We start from the raw sequence: 18939 nt of genomic DNA on the forward strand, positions 1-18939 counted from the left end.
GCAGCTGGGGCTGCCCCTGGATCCCTGGCAGTGCCCAAGGCCAGGCTGGACAGGGCTTGGAGCAGCCTGGGATGGTGGAAGATGTCCCTGTGCACAGCAGAACAAGATGATCTTTAAGATCCCTTCCAACCCCTTATCATTCTATGATTCTATAGATAAATAAAAGCCCCTGAGATCCCATATACCCCTCTTTCAGGCCCTATGCACAAGCCCTTCAGCCCTGCTAACCAGGACCTATAGAGACACTCCTTGTACAGTGCATACAAGCCTTTCAGGACCTGTACATAACCCCCTCAGGCCCTACAGACAGGCCATTCAGGACCTAGAAATATGCTCCTTGTACACTGGACACAGGCCTTGGGGGACCTACAGGTATGGGGCCCTGAGACCCTATATACAGACCTTTCAGAGCATATATATGTAGATAGATAGATAGATGTAGCCTCTGATACTCTATATACAGACCTTTAAGAATATATATATATATATACAGGCCTCACAGAACCCATATATATATATATGTGCACATAAATATATATATGCACATATATAAATATATATGCACATATATAAATATATATGCACATATATATATTTATATATATGGACCCCTGAGACCCTATATACAGACCATTCAGAGCATATATATCTATATATACACCATAGACAGGCCTCTGAGACTCTATATACAGACCTTTCAGACTATCTATCTACCTATAGATAGGTGGGACCCTCAGACATTATGTATAGACCTCACAGAACCCATATATATACATAGATACATACTTTTATATATATATAGATATATACATAAATATGTATAAATGTATATACACACACATATATAGATTTTTTTTCTTTTTTAATATATATATATATTGAGCCCTGAGACCCTATATACAGGCCCTCAAGTACATCTAAGCCCCTGAGGCCCCATACTCACTCTTCAAGGCCCTATACCCAATCCCCACAGCCCCTACAGACAGGACCCATAGGAGCACTCACCACACGCTGTACAAAAGCCTCTCCTGACCTACACAAAGAGCTTTTTGAACCCCTACACCCGCACGGATCCCCCAAAACCCGCAGCGACCCTCGCGACCCTCGCGCCCCTCAGGGCGCCCAGCAGGCGCCCAGGCCACGCCCACCATAGACAGGTCACGCCCCTTTCCCCGCCCCCGGAAGAGCGCGCGCGGCGGGCGGGGCGGCGGCAGCGGCGGCGGGGTTGAGGTGAGCGGGGTCTTGAGGGGCTAGGGAGGGCACGGCTCAGGGCCGGGGGGTTCACGGTGCCGGGGCTGCGGTGCTCCCGGCCTTGGCAGTGATGGGGGCCCGGGCTGAGTGCATGCCAGAGCCCGGAACTGGGCGGGGAGAGGGGGGTTCCCAAGGCCCGGGGAAGTTCAAGGCCCCGGAATGTGGGGTGTGCTTAGGCCAGAGGGCTGAGGGGAGTCCTGAGGCCTGAGCTGGGTTTCCCGAGTCTCGGGGCTAGGGAGAGTCGGAATATGGGATCTGCTTAGGCCAGAGGTCTGAGGGCAGTCCCGGAGGTTGAGCTGGGGTTCCCGGGGCTAAGGGGAGTCGCAGGCCCCGGGAATGGGAGGGTCCTGCCCCCCGGAGCTGGGGGACCCCAAGACCCTGGGAATAGGAGGGTCCTGCCCCCCGGAGCTGAGGGACCCCGAGGCCCCGGGAATAGGAGGGTCCTGCCCCCCGGAGTTGGGGGACCCCAAGACCCTGGGAATAGGAGGGTCCTGCCTGCCGGAGCTGAGGGACCCCGAGGCCCCGGGAATAGGAGGGTCCTGCCCCCTGGAGCTGGGGGACCCCAAGGCCCTGGCAGTGAGGGGTGCTGGGTCCCGGGGCTTGGGGCTGAGACAGGGCTGCTGCCCGGCACAATCAGTTTTTCCGGGCCACACGGGGCTCGGGATGCCGCATTCTTGTGGCTGCTCCATCCCGTGTCCCGCAGTGACCCCGTGCCTTCCCCCCGGGAAGTGGCCCCGCGGGGCTGGGGCTCCATGGCGGCACTCGGAGGAAGGAGGGTCCCGCCGGGGTTCGGTACCAGGGGCCCTGCAGGGAGTTCTGGGGAGCTCCCACCGTGCGAGCAGCCAGGCTTGGGTCGGTTTTCTTGCCGGTTGTAGTGAGAGCAGCCAGACTTGGGTTACTTTTCTTGCTGTTGTGGGATCGCCGGCGGCCGCTGCCCGGGCTGTGTGAATTATCACCCTGTGTTAGAGCTCACGTCTAACCACTTTCTCTTGATAGAGGTTCCTTAAAGCTTTAACTGCGCTGAATGGCCCCAGCTGTGTTTGATGTGCAGCTTGTGTGGGAAAACCTTTAGGGTGAATTTGAGTTAATGTACTGCTCGGAGCACAGAAATGCCTGATGTTTATCACAACGTGATTTATGTATCCTGTGCTTGCCTGTAGTTTAATGAGCTGCTTGGGAAAGATGGTAAACCTGGCTGTGTTTAGTGGGGTCTAGAGGGGTGGGCAGGTCAAACCAGGCAGGATTTTTGGAAGTTTCTCTTTTAGAATCCTCACTGCCAGCTGGGGCTTGAATTAAAGGCCTGGCTTATCTTTAATTCCTTTATTCAGCTGTTGACCATTTTCCTCCTCCTGGCTTTTTTTGGCTCAGTCTGAGATGCATTTCCTGAGGTCGATACATGTGAGCCCTGCAGGGCATGACTGCCAGGAGGGAAATTGGGTGCAGCCAGCACAAAGTTATGATCTTTATTATGTTTCTTTCTCATTTTTAGAACAGGCCCCAGCTGAGAAATACTTCCCTGTGTTCCCTGTGACTTCTTGACCTGCAAACTGGGAGCAAATACACTACAGGTGAGGATGGTGTTGCTGAGTGCTGGGCTGTGCAACTCCCTGCTCTCAGGTGCTTTAACTGCTGAATTCATCATTTGGCTGATTAATGTACCTGGTGTAGAATTATTCTTGTCCTGGAGTCTTCTCTTAGGGCTTTTCTCAAAGCTGTAGGAGAATCAGTTGCCTTTTTTTGCAGTGTGCAAAGTTGTGCTGTGACTTTCCTGGTGCAAGTGCTTGGGCACACTGAGCCCTAGAAGAAGTTTGTCTGCCTGGAGCTTTCTGTCAAGCCAACCTCAGCTGTTCCAGCACTTTCATAAAATGTAAAAAAACTCTCAACATCAAAAGAAAAACCTGCAAGTGATCACTAAAAATGTATTTAAACATGGGAAATTATAGAAAAAGCCCAAACAAAAATACGACCAAAGCTAATAAAAGATACTTAAACTATGTGCTTGTCCATCTGGAGCAACAGAGCATTTAATGGCTAGATGGGATATTGGGAAGAAATCCTTCCCTGGCAGGGTGGGCAGGCCCTGGCACAGAGTGCCCAGAGCAGCTGGGGCTGCCCCTGGATCCTTGGCAGTGCCCAAGGCCAGACTGGATGGAGCTTGGAGCAGCCTGGGATGGTGGAAGGTGTTTACAGTGAATCTTAAGCTCATGTAACCCCTCTTTATTTATTTGTGGCTTGTTCTCCCAATGACCCATTCCCTGCAGCAAGCTTTGTGGTATTCCCCAATGCTTCCTGAAGCAAGGAAACTGAAATGCCATGCCCTGGAGGAAAAGGAATGATGGGCCTTGATCCCATCAGTACTGTCTGCCTGCTGTGTGTCACTGGTGGCTGTGTCGCTTCTCCCTGCAGGTTCCTGGGTAAGCTCCTGGCAGAGTTTGAGGAGAGATGATCCCATTGTCCTCAGGCAGGCTGCAAGACTTGCTGGTCATTTGATGCAGCATCTCAGAAATGGTTTAATGTTTTGTCTTTTTTTTAAGGTGCTAGTTGAGGGAGCCATCAGCATGTTTAGGTCTGGACTGTGGCAGTAACCATTTTTATTTTCTTGAGCAAAAGAAGTTCTGTAGCAATCATATAGTTGTTATAAAAACACATTGTTTCATGATGTTGCAGTTGCTGCAGTAACACTTCCTGAAGTGACCTGGCATATGGAAATACTTGGTTTGTTCTTCCCAAGTTCTCAGTTGTCATATTGGGGCTCAATATTTTAGCTCAGCTCAGTGCAGGGGGGCTGAGGATGATAACAACAATAAAAATAACCTTAATTATATTAATTCCAGGTGCTGTTTTCCTGTTGATTTCGCTGATTTCCTGTTGGGATGTTAAAGGGGTGCCAGAGTGTCTTGGTCTAGATGTGATTTCAGATGGGATGATGTTTGGGATAATTTAGCAGGAATCTTTGGGTATTCAATCTCAATATTTGAGATGAATATTGCCTTTCTTTTTTAAACTGAATTGTTCTAAGAAAAGCATGGTGCAAATGGTATGGTTCCCTCTTAAACACAGAATCATGGAAAGGCTATTAACAATCATCCAGTGCCACCCTTGCCATGGCAGGGACACCTCCCACCATCCCAGGTGGCTCCAAGCCCTGTCCAGCCTGGCCTTGGGCACTGCCAGGGATCCAGGGGCAGCCACAGCTGCTCTGGACACCCTGTGCCAGGGCCTGCCCACCCTCACAGGGAACAATTCCTTCCCAATATCCCATCTAACCCTGCCCTCTGGCTCTGGGAACCCATTTTCCCTTGTCCTTTTGCTCCATGTCCTTGTCCAAAATCATTTTCCCTCTCTTTTTTTGCTACTGCAAGGCTGAGGATGCATATTTATCTTTAGGGTGATGCATTTGACACTTCAAGCAGAAAATACACAGACTCCTAGCAGAAAGTGAGTAGAGCCTGAGGCACTTTGTCTCCCTAAGCACACACCATCCAAAGCCTGTGGCAGCCTCACCTCTTAGTTTTAGATTTAAGATACTTTAAAAGAGGAAAACCAGACTGTTAGATCATGGATTATTTTACTGTGGCTTCTGCACTTACCTGGAAAGTCCTTGGGTAGTAAATTCTGGGTTCTGTTTGTCTGCTGCCCTGTCTGTGAGTACAGTGACTTGTTTATCCCCAGAGACATTTGCTATGGACTTTGCTTCTGTAAATTCTGCATTTCACCTCTCTTGAGAGCAGCTTTTCATTGGAGTCCCACCATGTGAGGAGCTCCTTGGCTGTGGGGCAGGATAAGGTTGGAAGAACCAAAGCACTGGTGGTTGTAACTGGGAATTTGTTCTGAGGCTAGCACAAGGTTTGGGCTGGGGATTTTTTCTGGGTCTCCAAGTTCTTTCAAGCTAAAATTCCAAGTTGTTTCTTGTCACCATGATATTTTCTGAAAAATCCCTTTGCCAGGATTTCTTCTCCTGGGAAGCTGAGAGGCCTCAGAAAAGAATGGAAACCATAATTATCTGATTGTTTGGGAATGTGGTCTAGAAATCATTTACCAACAGCTGCATCTTTGATTGGTTCCTTGTGAATTGTTTTTAATTAATGACCAATCACCATCAGCTGTGTCCCACTCTGAGGAGTCAGTCATGAGCTTTCATTATCATTCTTGTTTAGCCTTCTGATGTAACCTTTCTCTTTCTTTAGTATAGTTTAGTATATCATTTCTTTTAACATAATATCATAAAATAATAAATCAACATTCTGAGAACATAAAATCAAATTGTCATCTCTCACCTCATCCTGAAGACCTCACAACACCACAGTTTCTCTTTAGCTCTGTGACATGCAATCTAAGATCCTCATGTAGACAACAAGAAGGAAGGTCATGGTTTGAGACAAGAAGAGTTGCAGCTGCCCTGTGCTTGAAACAGGAGCCCAGGGAATCTGTGTGGCTGCAGAATGCATGGCCTGTCTGTGCTGCACACACCAGCCCCAGTGTCTGTATGGACCAGCTGTGTTCTGTACCACCACCTGAATCTCTGTGTTTTCATGTGTTTGCTGCAAACTTCTCACCTCTGGCATTTTAGCTTCAGGAGCTACAAGAGCAGTGGGGTTTTTGTCACAAAATCTCAGTTGTGATACAGACAGGTACCTAAGGTATGCTGCCTGCCTGCCCACCTTGGATGCAGCCAAGTGTTTGCTGCTGGCTTTTTCCTGCTGAAACTGAGCCCTCAGGCTGTGTTCCAAGAGCACAAGGCACAAGCCTGGCTTATCCATGTTCTCTTCTCTCTGAAGCTCAAGCTAATCCAACAATGTGTTGCTGGAAAAGCAGCTGAGTGATTGAGACCTGCTTTTCCTTTTTGGGGGGAAAGCAATGCTGTACTCTTCTCCTGATTTCCCAAAGGATCTCCATCTGGTAAATGAAACACAAGTGCTGTGAATTTTTTTTTTTTGTTTTTTTCAGTAGGTTTTCAATTTAAAATTTCTTTGTATAGAAAAGAAAGCCACCAAAGCATTACTCTTTGGCCAGAAAGAAACATTTTCTTGAAGATCTGGCTGTAGATGATGTTTCTGTTTAAAAGGCAATTTCAGCCAAGGAGAAATTACCACATTGTGATATTCAGGTTCTTGGGGAGTTCACAAATCTTTTTCCTTCTTGTCACAGAGGAGTTCAGCCTTCACCATATCAAATTCTGAGACAATCCACTGTCTGTCACACTTTCAAAAACCTTTGTCTCTTTCTGGAGCTGGAATTGTATCTGCAGGTAACTCAAACCTGCCAAACTGCCACCTTGTCAGCCTAGGGAGGCTTTTACTTTGTTCTAAATTTTTCTCTTCCAGAATTAATTTTTCATTTTTACCCATTAGGAGTTAACATTGCTTTTCCTAGAGCCCAACGGGTCATAAACATTTCTTAAATGTAACTACTGAGATACTTTTTGTTTCTTGTGAGGTACATGCAGGTGGATGACTGTTGGATGGAGCTTCAAGGGGAGTCTCTCCATTCTGTGGAAAAGTTAGGAATTCTCAGGAAATCATGCCCTGTGGCCACAGATTGTGCAAGGCAAGTTATATGAGTCAGGCCATTAAGCAGGTGCATTCCTGCTGGCTGTAACTTTTTGTAGGAAAAGGCAGCCATGTAATGTTTTCTACCCTTCTGCCAAAAGTTCTTTGATGATCCTTTGCTTCTCAAGCCAGTGTGGAAATACCTGTGCTCTGGTGCACCTGCTGCAGGGGCTGGTTTGCAAAGGCAGCCTGATTATTTGAGAATAGCACTGGAAAAAGAAAATTTCACACTTCTGAGTAGGGTAGAAGTAGCTCATGAAGCAGGATTGTTATCCTCAGTAAGGGGTGAGAAGATTTTTGGTTGGTTTTTATTTTTACAGCTCTTCCAAATTCCCTCTGACATCTCTGGAGGTGTTTTTAGGGAACTTTTCATGGCTGGGGTTTACTGTTATGTTTTCTAGGTAGAAAAGCTCAAGGAATGTGCTGCATTTTGAGTGGAGGAAGGGAAGGGAAGCTTGAAGCAGGAAAAAGCAGCGTTTGGCATTTGTTTCTGTGCAAGTTTCTAGCTGCCTCCTAGAAACCTGCAGTGCATTGCTGGAGTCTGACAGTCTGAAGTAGCAAGGAAATGGTGTAGCCTTGCTGGAGGTGCTATTTTCAGTGCTGCTGCAACAGGTGGGCCCAGGTGCCTCTGTTTGGATACACTCATTATTCATTTGTGTCTCCAGAGCTGTGCTTCCATCCACTCTCAGATCCTCTGGCCACTCAGCTCACAGGTGAATTTTGGGGTTGCTGTTGAGTTTGCAGAGTTTCTTCTGCCAGTTTAGTGGCACCAAAGTCTTTTCCCCAGATGTAAACATTCCTGTCTCCCTTTCAAGGGAAGCCCAAGCCAGCTACTGTCCCACATCCTTATAAGTAATCCAGCTGCAATTTCTAAAAATGCTTTATTAAAGCTAAATCTAAAAGCTTATGTGTTTGCAATGCATCATCTTCTCTCCTTAGCCCTGAAAAATCAGTACAATTATTTGGCAGAATAAAGCAGCTCATGAGGGGAGGATGTCACTGATCATCCCTGAGCCATGGCTGGGTGTAGGTACAGAGCTGTGGACTTGGGGATTGGTCATTTCCAGGGCTGAGGATTTTAGGAAGAGGTGAAACTTTCCTGCAGTGACAGTTAAAAAGAAATGGCTGGGCTGTGGCTGAGGTTTCTGTATTGATTGATACTTGGTAGACTTTACATCAATTTGAATCGTGCTCTGAAACAAATGTGGTTCCTCTCCAGCAAAATTAATGTGATCAAATATTGCCCCAGTCTCCTACCTGAGGACAAATTACTTTTGCTGCTAGATTTCATTTTCCTAAAACTGATTTATGTGTCTTGGTAGGCTAATAACTTCAGTAAGGTGTGAAATCCTTTCTCTCAAAATTGTGCTCGGTAAGCTGAAAATTTGGAGGGGAAAAGAGCAGGAGCTGTTGGGTCTGTCTTGGAAATGGGGGAAGGAGGGGATCCAGGTGTTTCATTAGCTGGAATGCACCTCCTGGCACCCCTTCAGGAGTTATTCTTACACAAATTTCATGGAATAACAGAATGGTTCCTATTGGAAAGGACCTTAAAGCCCATCCAGTGCCATCCCTGCCATGGGCAGGGGCACCTTCCCCTCTCCCATGCTGCTCCCAGCCCCATCCAGCCTGGGCTTGGGCACTGCCAGGGATCCAGGGGCAGCCCCAGCTGCTCTGGGAAGGAAAAGTCATAACTGATTTTGGTGGAGGCAGGTTGAAGCTGTGAGGTTTTCTTTCCTGCTGCTTTATGAATCTCAGTGTTAATGGTGAAACTTCTCTCTTGATTGCTTCGCCCTTTCCCTTGCCTGTTGACTTTTCCTTTCCATTTGATTTGTTGTGCGTTTTCCCCCATTTTAATTTTTCCAATCCTCTCAAGAAGATGGAGACAGGAGAGCTGGGAGCTGTTACCCTCACTCTGCTGCTGTTGCCTCTGGCTTCAGTGAGCAGGGCTGAGGGATAATTGACAGTCAGGGGCTGAGATGAGAACAGGTGAGGAATTTTCCTAGAGCATCTGGTGGGTCAGGATGTCTTGATGTGCTCTGGCAACGTCAAACTTGGCTTTTTAACAAACACACAGCTCCAGGAAGCTCTTTGAGTTCTTAGTGCCTCCATCTCAGCCAGTCTCTGCAGGAGTTTTTACTCCTAAATAGTGCCTCCTAAATACAATTTTTTTTTTCAGAAGATCTCCCTGCATAGCATTATATTTAAATTTACAATTGACATTCTGCACTAATTCATGGGCTTACCACGTCCTAGTAAAATTGTTCAAATAAGTGCCTGTGACCCCTTCTCTAATGAAAAATTAAACACCCACTGGCTTATTGAATTACTGTTCTCCCTCTCACATGCTTTGTGAGGCCAGCTTTGACATCACAATCCTGCTTCAAGTGTTTTATCTGCTCTGGATCCCCAAAAGATCTACAGAAAGTTCAGTGCTGGGGGGTACCCAAGTGTGGGAAGTCCCTTTTCCCCAGGCTGAGCTGCTTAGTGCTTTCAGTCTTGGAATCATCAGCTAATTAGGGAGCTGGAAAAACATGAGCAAGTCTTTTTGTTCTCTCCTTTTGGTATTTGAAAAAGGGTGCAAGAGTTGGCATCTTCCAATTCTTATCTGCATTATCTGGAAAAATCTAGGGCTTGGAAAGGCCAGGGGTGGACAGCTTGCCTCAATCTCCTTGGAGAGCAGATTGGCAGCCAGAGGGTCATTGTTTGGGGAAACCAAATACCCACATCTAGCCAGAACTGATGTAACTGTTGAAATAATGTTGCATTCCTTCTTTTCACCTGACCTGGATGGTCTCAGTTTGAATGAACCCTGGTTTGGGTTGGATGTGGTGTTTTCCCAATGGGGTTGAGTCTCTCTGTTGACTCTTCTGCTTAAACAAAACCACCTATGAATTGTGGCATAAATAAAAGTAGATGGGTCATTCTGTTCTGGAAAAAAAGCCCCAACTGTTTCATTTGCCCAAGGGTATTGATTCAACCTCTGAAAGTAACTACAGAGCTGTTCTGAGCAAGAATTTAAGGTAAGCTTGGCTTATCTCTTGGAAACATAAATACAGTTTACAGATTTCCTTGTAGCTGTAGTGCTAGAGCATCATGATAACTCCAAAATAATGAAAATAAGCAAACATAAAATGTGTTTGTTGGGTTTTTTTCCTTTCCCTCTGGGCTGCTTTGTTGTATCCTATAAAAAAATAATCTTTTATTATAGTAAATCATTCAGGAATTGGGATTGTTTCTTATTGTAAGCTTTAATCACATCAGTTGATGGGAGTTTTATGCTTGATCTCAGTTTTATTCCTTGCCATACTGCAAGCTGTGGTGTTGAATTTTTTGCTGCTGCACAGGACAAGATGCTTATTTTTAATCTTTCAAAAAGTGAGCATCAGCTTTCTCAAGTGATGTTGACTTCAGTGCCTGGAGTTTTTAACCAAATATACCAAATATCATGGCACTTCTGATTTAAAAAAAGAAAATTGTGAGAGATTGTAGAAATTGCAGATGGAAAATTCCACTTCCAGAGGGATTTTTTAATTGCTCTGAGATAAGGATGCTCTTTATTTTGGGGTGATTGTGAGAATTGGCTGCTTTTAGCTCTCTCAGGCAGTGCTACCAAGTGAACACTCTGGGTAAACATCCCAGCAGAATCAAGGATGGAGCTTGCTTGGACTAGGCAGATAATTTAGTATTTCTTAAGGCTCAGGCAGAGTAAACATTTATGCAATACTAAAGCCAACAATCAGAAGTGTTGTAAAAAATCTCTTCAAGCTCCCAAGTAAACGCTGTGGGGCTTAATTTTCATTTTGGTTGATTAAATGATACTGGCAATATTTCCCTTCCCCAGTACATGTTAGGAATATAAAGCTGCAATTAGGATTGGGAACCCTAGAAAGGGCAGGGATAGCTCCTTGAGGAAAGGAGCACATGCAGATTTTCCTCTGCATATGGAACAGAAATTCATCCCTGGAGACCAAATGGGAACATCAGCTTTGTGTAGAGTGGAAATAATTTTAAATTTGAAATCAGAGTTGTTTTTCATAAGCATCTCATTGTTGTTCAGAGCTGGAGAGGATTGGAGGATCAGTGCTGTTAGCTGCCTGCATTCTATTAACATTTGAATTTTAAACCTGTTTATTTGAAAAGGAATAAGCAAAGCCTTGATGCCAATTTTAATAGGAGCACAGATGAATATCAGATGGATGCTGTTTGGATGGATTCACTGTGAGCACTGAAATTTGTGGTGTTTGCCCATAAACCAGGGTGGGGATGGACAGGCAGCCTGTGGCTTTGCCATCTCTTGTGCTCCATCCCACCTCCCTTGTCTCAAGACAAAAGTTTTAATCTCCTAGGAAAAAAAAAAACAAAAACAAAAAACAAACCACTGTTAAAAGATTTATTAATGAGTTTTCATTGCTTTCTTTACTGTGCCATGAGGTCTTCAGGGCCTTTTCCACCACCTCTTGCCTTAAAGATACTGAGCTCCAGCCCTCAGAATTAACTGCTGAATATTTGATGGGTCTTCACTGCCTCTTCCTCTGTTCCCATCCCAAATTCTGCATCCCTCCACTGTGGAAGCCTGACCTGCAGCAAGTGGCACTGATCTGTCCTGCTCTGCAGGGGGAATGGCCTCACACACCACACACCTGAGAACTGTTTGCACACACAGCTCCCAGCATCCTCAGTTTTGGAAGGGAATGGTTTAGCAGAATGCTGTGGTGGCATCCTGGGTTGCTGAAGCAAATAGAAAACACCACTTGTGGCTTTATTTTTGTATTCTGTGGTTATTCACTGCCTGGGAATATGTGAGTAGAATGGCAAGAATGGGCAATAAAAGGAAATATTAGGCTGCTGCTCCTCTGCTCTGTTTTTTTTGGGAATTCCTTTACCATTCTGTTCCCAATTTTAAGGCTGACCTTCTGAATGAAAAAATTGCATTTGCCTCAGAAATGAAGCCTTTATTACACAAGAACATGCAGCAAATTTTCTTTTCAAAGGCAGCATTTACCCTGTGCCTTCAATCCTGTGAGCCACCAAAATTGCTTTGCCTCCTGCAGCTGGTGTGTGATGAGGTGGTGTTTCTGTGGTTCCTTTTTCTCTGTTGTAATTATGTTTAGATTTGTAGCTCTGCTTTCCCATTTGTCTCTGTTCTGTTGGAGATGTAATGGGATATGGATTGTATTTTATGAGTTTTGACACTTTGAAACTGGCCCTGTATTTACAGTTGCATATAAATGTTTTGCTCCAGGCTAGCTAAAAAAAAAGGGATTTAAGAACAGTAGGATTTTCTTAGGAAAATTGAAATGCCTGGGTTGGTTTTGTTTGATAGGTTTGCTTGTTATTTGACTAAATTTGCCTTTTAAAATCCAGCTGTGACTCTGCTTCTGGCCAAATGTCTCTTACCTGCTGTGGTTGCTTATCAGGTCTGCTGCCATCTCCCATGCCTTGGAAATTGAGAGATGGGATGGGCTGAAAATATTTCATGGAATTATGGAATGGTTGAGGTTGGTAGGGACCTTTAAGATCATCCAGTTCCAACCCTTTGCAGGGCAGGGACACTTTCACTAAACCAGGCTGCTCCAAGACTCATCCAGCCTGGCCTTGAACGTTTGCAGGGATGTGGAGTTCACAGCATGAAAAACACCAATCACTTGGCTTTAAAATTTTAAAAGTTTCATGATCATGAAATGGTTATAAAAATAGTAATATAATTGGAGTAATAATAATTTGGACAATATGGATTAGGACAATATGAGACAATAGAAACAAAGAGTTATGGACAGTCCAGGTACCTATTTCTGGGCAGCACAAGCCTGAAAAAGGCCCCACGTTAACAGAGGATTAACCCTTAAAAGCAACAGCCTGTTGCATATTCATACACCTCATCCATGATGCATAAATTCCATTCAAACACAGGATTCTGTCTGGGCAGTGTCAGCTTCTTCCTCTGAATCCTGACTGAGTCTTCAGGCCTGAGTGAGGCAGGAAGAACTCGATAATGGAGCAATAAATTCTCTTTCTCTGAGAGATTCAGGTGTCCTGTGGCTGCTACCTCACTGCAAGTCCTTTCTTTAAAAAAAGTGTCTTACATAGCATAGTTTCTATTTTAACATTATGTTATAACCTAAAACTATATTTAACACACTACTTAAGAAAATTAATACAACATAAATTTCTAACATAACACATATAATATTCATTTGAATATTTGTGAAAAGCCAATCATAAAATATGCATTTTTCACACACAGCCTCTGTGGGAAGGTGAGATTCCCTCTTGATGAGGGTTTTGGGGAAAGGCTGAGGAATTGGAATAACTGATAAGCAGCTGGATGTGACAGCCAGGTGTGTGCCAATAGCTAACACTCACAAGTATTTCATCTATTTATTAGGCAGATTATGTGCCTCTTTCAGGACAGCTAACAAACACCCGTGAGTGAGTTACTCTGTGAAAGTTTCCCTGCTCTAGGACAGGCAGCACTCGCACGCTCTGTTGTTTGCTAAAGCAGCGCTCTCGTTCCGCAGGATGTTCCGGCTGCGCTTCCTGCCCGCGGCCGCGGGGCTGGCGGCGGTGGCGCGGCGCTCCCATGGCACAGCCCCGCGCCCCGGCACCCGGCCTAGGCTCCTGCTGGCAGCTTTCCTCGGGACCTCTGCGGCCACAGCGGGTGCCAGATTCCTCTGGCAGAGGTAATACATGCATTGCTAATTTCTTTCCTGCCCCTGGTAAGTACCTGTGGTGCTCCTGCTGCTGCTGCACGGAAGGAAGGTTGGTGAGGGGCTGGGAATATAAACCCCGTGAGGAAGCACTGAGGGAGCTGGGGGTGCTCAGCCTGGAGAAAAGGAGACTCAGGGCTGCCCTCATCACTCTCTACAGCTCCTGAAAGGTGCCTGTGCTCAGCTGGGGCTGGGCTCTTTCTCCAGGCAGCACTGACACAACCAGAGGACACAGTCTCAAGCTGGCCCAAGGGAAATATAGGTTGGATATTAGGGAAAAGTTTTTTACATAAAGGCTGATAAAGTGCTGGAGTTGTCTGCCGAGGGAAGTGGTGGAGTCACCATCCCTGGATGTGTTTAAAACCAGCCTGGATGTAGCACTGGGTGCCAGGGTTTAGTTGAGGTGTTAGGGCTGGGTTGGACTCGATGATCTTGAGCCCAGTGATTCTGGGAATGGCTGGGGGTGATTCCCTGGTGATTCTGTGCAGGGCTGGGGGTGATTCCCTGGGTGATTCTGTGCAGGGCTGGGGGTGATTCCCTGGTGATTCTGTGCATGGCTGGGGGTGATTCCCTGGGTGATTCTGTGCATGGCTGGGGGTGATTCCCTGGGTGATTCTGTGCATGGCTGGGGGTGATTCCCTGGGTGATTCTGTGCATGGCTGGGGGTGATTCCCTGGGTGATTCTGGGAATGGCTGGGGGTGATTCCCTGGATGATTCTGTGCATGGCTGGGGGTGATTCCCTGGGTGATTCTGGGCAGGGCTGGGGATGATTCCCCGAGGAGCTGCTTTGCTGCTGGCAGTGCTCAGGGATGCAGCAGAGCTCGGGGTGAGGCGTGGTCTCACATGGGCTCTTTGATGTGGTTTCCTGCCTCGTTTCCTCCCTGCCTGGTGGTTTGTGGTGGTGTGAAGAGAGAAACCTTTACTTTCACAACTTCTGTTTGAAACAGCACATCTAGGTAGGGTTTGCTCCTCTCCTTTTTTGTGTGTTCTGCTGGCTGCTTGATGTATAAAATGCAGCAGAGGAGCAGAAGGGGACAGTCTGTCTGGGTGGGGAGGTAGCAGCACACAGGATTTATGTGCATTTTCAGGGTCAGAGCTTTAGGACACGTCATGGGTTCTGAGGCTCAAAGCTCTCTCCTGTACCTGAGGTGAAAGGGGATGTTTGGGCTTTCCTGAGGTGACTCTCACTGAACCCCGGGGCTGTGCCCTGTCTGAAGTAAAACAGGGACTCCCTTCTCCTCCCTCAGCGTGGCACCAGCAGTGTCACTCAGGCACATGACTGCAACTGGAGTCTAAAACTAAAGTATTTGCTGAAAGCCTGTGTTCTTTTCATTCTATTCCTCGAGTGATTTGTCGCTGGTTTCCTGCTCACCTGTGGCTAGAAGGCTTTAGTTTTAATGCAGTGGGAGAAAGGGGATGGGAATTGTTCTGGCTGTTCCTTAGAGCTGTCAAAGCTGGCTCTGTGCTAAGAGGAGCTGCTCAGTGGAGGAAGAACACTGTGATCCAGCACAGTGTCATTTTGTGCTGCATTTTGGTAATGATCTGCACTGATGCAGTCAGTGCCTCTGAGGGAATGGCCAGGATAACTCCCCTTTTCCAGCAGGGAGGAGAGTGGGGTTTTTCCACTTCAAACCTTATCCTCAACACTGATCAGAAAGTCAGTAGGACATCATGTCCTATGTAAAGCTGTCCCAGAGACATGGAGTTAATGTCTCCCTTCTGTAGCAGGTTCCTCTGCTTTTCAAACCAGCTACATTTTCAGTGCTGGGGTTGCTTTTATCAGGAGGATGGTGCTTGTGCTGTGTGCAGTGCTGGGCCAGGGAGGGATTTTTGGCTCCTGGAGTACTTTGCTGTTCCTTGGAGGCCCTTGGGCACCTTCCTCAGCTGAGAGCACTGTTAGAAATCAGCCAGTGAGACACAGCTCTCATCAATCTGGAGAGGCTGACTTGCTGTTAGTACTTGTTTTGCCTTTCCTTGCTCTGTCTCCTTCATCTTTTATACATTTATAAAGCACTAAATAGAATTGTACAGACTTTCAAGTATTCCTTTCCTATCTGAGCCATGAAATAAATCCTCAATGTCAGCAACTGTAAAATAAAAGTGCGCCCAAGCTTACAATATTAATTTAATTACTTGGCACAAAGCTGCTGAATTAAACAAGGAACAAATCTGATATGTTTGATGTAGGAAAATTTTTCACACTGATGTTTTAAATGGACTTTCAAGTGGGCATTTTAGCCTTGTTTAAAGAAATGAGGGATGAAGTGTAAATTTCCTTTATCCTTCTGAAAATGGATATTAGGTGATCAGTAGAGTTTAAGTATGAGAATAGGTGAATACAGAATGTTTGTAATGACATCCTCAGTTACTCAGGTGTGTCCTCAGTTAGTACAGGAAGTAGCAGTAAGTATAATTAATTAGTACTAAGAGATAAATATGTAAATATTTCTTTACAGTTAAGGCATTAAAGATGTACCAGGCCAGATCAAGAAGCAGTAGGAAATTTTAAGTTTCTTGGGCTAGGTAAGTAGAAGATGGTGATGGTGGTGTGAAGAAAGACAGGAATTCTCAGGTGCAGTCTGAGCCCAGTGTAGTTCAGGTGGATTCTGCAGGGTGTGCTCTGAGCAGCAGCAGAAGCCAGTGCTGGGGTAAGGAAGTTCACACAAAGGTAGAGAAGAAATCAAGGAGTGAAAAGATATGTATGGAAAAATCCTCTGGTTGTATGATGCAAGGTAGATTTAATTGTGTCTCCCTGAGGTGGGTTGGTGGGATCTTTGTTCCACTGCAGGTAAGTGTTGGTCTTGTTGCCTTCCCTGCCCTCTGGGAAGTCCTGCTGCCCGCTTTGGGGGACTGAATCTCCTCTAAATTATTTCACAACAGGAATAGCTCATGCTGCTCAGTTTTCCTGTGGCAGGGAATACTTGAGCAGTGCAAATAGCTGAGCTTAGAAGACTAATGAAGTTTACCCTTTCTCAGCAATAACTTAAACTCTGAGGATTTCCAGCTGGCAAGAGAAGCAATTAAGTATCTGGGCATTGGCATAATGAACTGAATTAATTGAAATTAATCTTGGTGCAGTCATTGGCTACTCTAAATGAGGCACTAATGTATGAGAAGTACTAAACCTCACAGTTTGTGGCAAGCTAAACGTTGGTAAAAAAATTCTGTTACTGATCCTGGTGTAAAACTTGTACCTTCTACTTCCTGATACCCATTTGGAGTGTTAGGAAATGGCTGCAGATGTGTTCTTCATGTCACCCTTGTTGGCTGAATCTGTGGGCCTCTGAAAGCCCTTAAATTGGCATTTTGGTGCTGAAGCTTGTTAATCAGTCTAACATGAGTGAAGGAAGGGAGCAAAGGTACCTTTGGGGGGGCACAGAGTGACCTCTCTAAGCAGTGTCTTACCAGTGCTCTTCCTGCCAGACTGAAAATACTTAGTTAATGATCCTTTTCTTATCCTTCTGTGAATGAATTAGTGGTAAGAGTAAGGATAAGACACCTGTGTTGCTCTGGAAATTGCTGCCTTGTTGGAGCCAGTCCAGAGGAGGCCAAGGAGCTGCTCCCAGGGCTGGAGCCCCTCTGCTCTGGAGGGACTGGGAGAGCTGGGGGTGCTCACCTAGAGAGGAGAGGGATTGGAGTGGGGAACTTGGAGCCCTTCAGTGCCTAACAGGGCTCTAGGAGAGCTGGAGAGGGACTGGGGACAAGGGGGAATGGCTTTCCACTGCCAGAGGACAGGATTAGTTTAGATATTGGGAAAGAATTGCTCTCTCTGAGGGTGAGGAGGCCCTGGCACAGGGTGCCCAGAGAAGCTGGGGCTGCCTGGATGTGCCCAAGGCCAGGCCGGACAGGGCTTGGAGCAACCTGGGATAGTGGGAGGTGTCCCTGCCCATGGCAGGGGGTGGCACTGCTGGAGGGGCTTTAAGGCTCCTTCCAAATCAAACTGTTTTGGGATTCCATAACTCTGTGTAGGAATGCAATGATTTTTTGCAGCAGTGTCCCAGGGGCTTTAGAGTAATTTGCTTAGAATACGAGAATTGCTGGAAATATCTTGTGCCAGTTGAAACAGAGACTTCAAAAATCTCTCTTGTAGTAAAACAAAGGAAACCACATAAATCATAGTCAAGAGGGAAGAAACCTGTTTTATTGCTATAGATGTGTCAGGTACAACTTAACCTAATGTATGGGAGAAAAGATGAAAAATTAGAGGTATTATTCATGTGAGTTTATTTTTAGAGCCCTCATGTGCTTACATGTCAGGGGGATGGAGCGAGTTGATCTTCAAGGTCTCTTCCAACACAAACCATTTTGTGATTTTATGCTTTTTTAATTCTTGGTGAGAGGTGACACACTCGAGACTCTCCTTGGGATTGCTGTGCTGAGGATTTTTTCCTAAGACTTCAAGACACATTGGTCTGGGAGTGGTGTCTTGAAAGAACTCTGTGTTCTCTCCAGTGGCTTTTGGCTGAACACTGAGGTTTTTACTCCATGGACATTGGGGAAGGAAAGGATCAGACCCTGGGGGCACAGCCCTGTACCCCACTGTGGTGAGCTCTGTTTGGAAAATGGAAGCAGCATCTCCTGCATTAAGAAATAGCAGATTTCTGCTCACTAGGATATTGGGGTAGTGTCAGGACACCACAGGATTAGGGTGGCATTAGGGTGACTGCCTTTGTGAAGTTCTTGCCACAAATTCATTGTGCCAGTTTATATTGGTGTTGAGTATGTGAGAGATGAGGAGGGAAGCAAAGTAGTAAAGAGCCCTGTGAGTGTGGCAACACCCTGAAAAATTGGGTTGTGGCTCTTCATCCTCTCTGGTGAATTCCTTATTAAAGTTTCAGGTAGCTAATTTAGGTGCTGAATGTGGTTGAGCTGAGGATGAGCCAGAGCTCCTTGCTGAAAGTTCTCCTGATCCCTGGAGGTTGTCTGTTTTTATCAATGTCATGTCCTAACTTGCTTTTGCATTACAGCAGGAAAGCCCTGAAGTCTTAAGTGGCTTTTAAACGTCACTGGGATGTCCCCAGCTGTTTACATACTGGGAGAATGGCAGCTCTTAGTCAGCTGAGGAACACCTGTGTCAGGCAGGTTCCTCCCTCCTGCCCTGGTTTGCTGACAGCAGCTTTGCTGGCTCCTGGGTGCCCATCTCTTCCTTTTCCTTCTGACACTGAGCAGCAGCTGATAGCTGAATACTTTGCTACTGCCTCCAGGATTAGAATAACTGAGCACTGTTATCTCTGGCACAAAGTTTTGTGATTTTTTTTTTCATGCTGTTCTGCTTCTGTCATTCAAAGAAGAAAAATACTGTGAAGTGAGGGGTTGTGATTCATTGGAAGACTTGCAGGACCTGCAACTTGTATATCCCATGGTTGCATGTGTTTGGCTCTCTTAAGGAATGGGTCCCCAAAAGAGAATTTATCATTGCAGGCCTCTGGTA

General features: G+C 46.0%; 1 protein-coding gene across 3 annotated transcripts in view; it reads left to right on the plus strand.

Annotated features, from left to right (window-relative positions):
* The first annotated feature begins 1179 nt into the window (after window positions 1-1179).
* The window catches only part of MICU1 (mitochondrial calcium uptake 1), a 94009-nt gene continuing 76249 nt past the window's right edge, over window positions 1180-18939 (plus strand). For 2 of the 3 annotated variants that reach the window (XM_066554447.1, XM_066554445.1), the window contains exons 1-3: window positions 1180-1230; window positions 2741-2819; window positions 13319-13480. In XM_066554447.1, the coding sequence (XP_066410544.1) occupies window positions 13320-13480 (161 nt within the window). In that variant the 5' untranslated portion in view covers window positions 1180-1230; window positions 2741-2819; window position 13319. The remainder of the gene's footprint in view (window positions 1231-2740; window positions 2820-13318; window positions 13481-18939) is intronic. The other variant, XM_066554446.1, reaches the window with a different exon arrangement.

This window comes from Molothrus aeneus, chromosome 8 (genome assembly GCF_037042795.1).
Source record: "Molothrus aeneus isolate 106 chromosome 8, BPBGC_Maene_1.0, whole genome shotgun sequence".
NCBI classification, from domain to species: Eukaryota; Metazoa; Chordata; class Aves; order Passeriformes; family Icteridae; genus Molothrus; species Molothrus aeneus.